The sequence below is a fragment of the Bison bison genome, unplaced genomic scaffold, assembly GCF_000754665.1.
Source record: "Bison bison bison isolate TAMUID 2011002044 unplaced genomic scaffold, Bison_UMD1.0 scf7180017864456, whole genome shotgun sequence".
Classification (NCBI taxonomy): Eukaryota; Metazoa; Chordata; class Mammalia; order Artiodactyla; family Bovidae; genus Bison; species Bison bison.
The window spans coordinates 29,663,834-29,667,898 of record NW_011495018.1 but is presented as its reverse complement, the minus strand read 5'-3'; the positions used below and the strand labels follow the sequence as shown (position 1 = coordinate 29,667,898).

At 47.7% G+C, this 4,065-nt stretch overlaps 2 protein-coding genes across 6 annotated transcripts in view; both read right to left on the bottom strand.

Moving 5' to 3' along the window:
• SEC31B (SEC31 homolog B (S. cerevisiae)) overlaps positions 1 to 413 on the bottom strand; it is a 36,231-nt gene extending 35,818 nt beyond the window's left edge. For all 4 annotated transcript variants that reach the window (XR_827022.1, XR_827023.1, XM_010859525.1 and 1 more), the window contains exon 1: positions 330 to 413. The gene's annotated coding sequence lies outside the window, so the exon portion shown is untranslated. The remainder of the gene's footprint in view (positions 1 to 329) is intronic.
• Positions 414 to 3,599: 3,186 nt separating this feature from the next.
• Positions 3,600 to 4,065, bottom strand: part of NDUFB8 (NADH dehydrogenase (ubiquinone) 1 beta subcomplex, 8, 19kDa) — a 5,941-nt gene continuing 5,475 nt past the window's right edge. For both annotated transcript variants that reach the window (XM_010859522.1, XM_010859520.1), the window contains exon 5: positions 3,600 to 3,786. In XM_010859522.1, coding sequence (XP_010857824.1) covers positions 3,694 to 3,786 — 93 coding nt within the window. In that variant the 3' untranslated portion in view covers positions 3,600 to 3,693. The remainder of the gene's footprint in view (positions 3,787 to 4,065) is intronic.

The window sequence follows — 4,065 nt, the reverse complement described above, 5'->3', positions numbered from 1 at the left end:
GCCCCGCGGCCGACTCTGGGCCCCGGACAGGTCAGGGCCCAGGGCTGCTGAGGGAGGCGCGAGGGCAGCGCTGGAGAGAGATCGTCGTCGGGCTGCGGGGCCCGGGCGCCGCAGGGAGAGTGAGCCGGCTGCAGTCCGACAGCAGGGCGGGCATCCGTGGGGTCCCCTGAGAGGCACACCGGCCGTAGCCCCCGGGCGGGAGCCTGGCGGGCCGGGGTCTCCGCCGAGGACGAGCGCCTCCTGGCACTCCTGCTAGAGAAGAACCGCGCTCTGGGTCCCCGGCGTGCCTTCTGCTCTCAGGAACCCCGGGACAGGCGGGGAAAACCAACCTGCGCGGAGAGCCCAGCTCAAGGGTCTGGGGCCGCAGAGCTGGAATCGGGAGCCGGTTCCCTCAGGGCTTTGGAGCTCCGCGGGCGCTGTGGACGGCGGCTGCAGAGGGCCAAAAGTAGTGCAGGCCGCCCGCACCGCCACAGGCGCCGCCAGATGCCAGGCCCGGGACCCGGACAACCCACGGAGAACGTTCCCTCATAGAAATGTAGCTTTTAGTGGGGCTTCCCTCACCTGTCCTGTGATTATGCAGTGGGTCAGATCCCGCGACTATTAAAGTTCTGGTGTATTTTCCCTTAAAGGGAAAATACTAATTAAGCGGAAAAGACCTGGTCCTAGCTCCAGGAGCGCTCTGTGGAATCCACTTAGCTGAAAAGGTGAAAAGCAATCTAGGCCAGGTGGGGCTAGCGATAACCCGCCTACCAATGCAGAATACGTAAGAGACGCGGCTTCCTTCTCTAGGTTGGGAAGATTCCCTGGAGAAGGGCATGGCAACCCACTCCAGTATCCTTGCCTGGAGAAGCCTGTGGACAGAATCACCCAGCGGGCTACAGTCCATAGGGTCACAAGGAATCGGACACAATTGAAACGACTTAGCCCGCACAGGCCTTAATAGCAGAGTGACTTTGTGCGGCGAACCAAAAACTGGTGCTCCCAAATGTTGAACTAATTAAGGGCTGTAGATGGTTGGAGAGCGAGGGACCGTAGACCAGGGGCTGCTGCTGCTGCTGCTAAGTCGCTTCAGTCGTGTCCGACTCTGTGCGACCCCATAGACAGCAGCCCACCAGGCTCCGCCGTCCCTGGGATTCTCTAGGCAAGAACACTGGAGTGAGTTGCCATTTCCTTTTCCAATGCATGAAAGTGAAAAGTGAAAGTGAAGTCGCTCAGTCGTGTCCGACTCTTCGCGACCCCATGAAGTTCAGCCTACCAGGTTCCTCCATTCATGGGATTTTCCAGGCAAGAGTACTAGAGTGGGTTGCCATTGCCTTCTCCGAGACCAGGGGCTACCCGGAAGGTATCAGAGACGAGACAGGTGTTGCACGTTGAAGTTTCAAGAAGATAGGTGATGTCCCAACAAAGAGAAAGGGGCCCAACAGACTGATAGGCGCCCTGGCATTTCCCATACTGTGAATGAAAGCGGCTACAGTTGGGGAACTGGGCTGACTACAGATTGTGGAATACTAATTCCACTCTGCAGGTAATTGGGAGTTACTGAAAATTATAGGTAGATATGGTGGCTCAGGGGTAAAGAAGCTGCCTGTTAATGCAGGAGACTCTGGTTTAATCCTGAGTTGGGAAGATCCCCTGGAGAAGCAAAAGGCAACCCACTCCAGTATTTTCTTGCCTGGAAAATACCATGGATAGAGGAGCCTGGCAGACTGTAGCCCATGGGGTTGCAAGAGTCGGAACCAACTTAGTGACTGAACAACATGCAGTAAGATTATATCACTAGCAATCTGGATCCCCTTGCAGAGAGAACAGAGCTGGAGGCAGGGAATCAAATTAGGAGACTAACAGAACAATTCAGGTACCAGGTGATGAACTCTTGGATTGACGGATTGTAACAGATTGTAATAGCTGAACAGGCTCTTGTGACTGATAGGTAAACAGTTGGCAGGGATATCTATGATCATATATATCGATTGAGGGAATTATGGCATTTCCAAGTAAAATATTCTGTAGGCAGCTGAAGATTTTGGACCTAAGTTATTTTGATTCAGACCTTTAATGCATGAATTCTACTGTAGTCCAGTCTGATATACCTCCAAAGATGGTGAGCTGATTATGACTGGGCCCTGTCTTTGTGACACAGCTCTAGATTTCCTTTTCACATGGATATGGGAGTTTTGAACTCAGAACAGAAAAGAATGTAGGGTACTGGTGAAGAAACAGGATTGAAAACTGAACCTCAGGCAACACCTTAAAGGAGGGAATGAGGCCAAGGTGTGTGTTCTGAAAGAAATCTGAACCAAAGGCATAAGGTTAGTTTCAAGGACATGATTTAAAAAAGAACAAAAAACACACTCTTCCTGCAACTGGGACATCTTAGAAATTCTTTTCACCTTGTTTTATAAATGCTAGTTTTCTTTTCTAGGTAACTCACCGAAGGCAATTATTTTCTTGTTCAACTTTATATCCCCAAGGCCTATCAGTGTCATATATATTAGGCAGACAGACATTTGTTAAATGATTATCAAATGCTTTAAAGGACAGAGAATGAAGACATAAAAAGCAGTGGAGACCTTCAGAGAGGCATTTCAAAAAAGAAGAAAAAAAAAAAGAGGCATTTCAGCAGACCTACTCCCTGATCTCATAAACGTCTTTCACTGTCTTCACACCTCCAAAGGACCACTTATCTAATGTGAATGCACTTGCTTCCATAGATCATGCTGAATGTACACTTTTTTATGGGACAGGTTTTTAGGCAGTATCACTGTAATTTAAGAAAATGTCCCTAAAGGGAAGAAAAGAACATAAATTGGTTCTCTTTAACAGATGCATTGAGATAGACCCTTAAAAACATGGTTTTTCTCTTTCTAAGGCTATTATAGGAGCTTGGATGAATCATTAAGGTAATGAAAGCCATGCATAGGTTCAGTAATAACTCAGTGACTATCCTCTAATTCATAAATATAGGTAATGTCAACTTATAACAGTCTAGGATTCAGAAGCTGCTTTGGAATACATATTCTTTTTTAAATGAAGTATAGTTATTTACAATGGTGTGTTTTTAATAAATACATATTCTTATGAGATACATACAAAATTAGAGGCAATCACAGCCCTAGGCCTGTCCCAGAACACCTATTTATCCTATAGTATTTTGAAACATGTAAAAGTACACTTTTTTTTAGCTAACTACTATTATTAAAAGTTTTTTTATGGGAAATAAATCTGTTCCAATTTGAAAAGTCAGAAAACCCTGTAAATGGGGAGCTACCCGTAACTACCTGCTGCACAACTGGAACCCTCAACTACCTTTCCCAGCGAAATTAACAAATCAACATCCTCTTATGCTTCAGTTCAGTTTAGTCACTCTGTCATGTCTGACTCTTTGCAACCCCATGGACTGCAGCATGCCAGGCCTCCCTGTCCATCACCGACTCCCGGAGTCTACCTAAACTCGTGTCCATTGAGTCAGTGATGCCATCTAACCATCTCATCTTCTGTTGTCCCCTTCTCCTCCTGCCCTCAATCTTTCCCAGCATCAGGGTCTTTTCAAATGAGTTATGCTTAAGCAGTAGCTATTCCCAGAGGAAATGAGGCACAGATACCACAGCACTAAGTTTTATTAGGGATTTCATTAAACTTAAATTTCTAGGATTGAAGGAGTCAGTTAGGGAACACAACGCTCATGAAGCCTCCTCAGATCTCATAGTGAACCACTGGCTCAGGTTCTTTGTTGGGATCGCCGCCTCGTTCCAGGTACAGATTATTGTAAGGATACTGCTTTGGCCCCTAAGGAGAAAACACAGGTCAGCAAGAACAACATATATCCAGCCAACACCTGGCTACAGCCTACCCTGAGCGAAGAATCACACACAGTAAACAGGTACACAGTAGCTTCTGGTGAGACCCAGCTGGGCCAGAACAGCAGGGACAGCACTCTTTTTCCCAGCTCAGCCCAAGGCAGTGAGAAAGCCTAGACTGTAAGAGAAGTGGTGCCGAGAGAGAGAGAGAGAGAGAGAGAGAGAGAGAGAGAGAGAGAGGGAGAGGGAGAGAGGGAGAGAGGGAGAG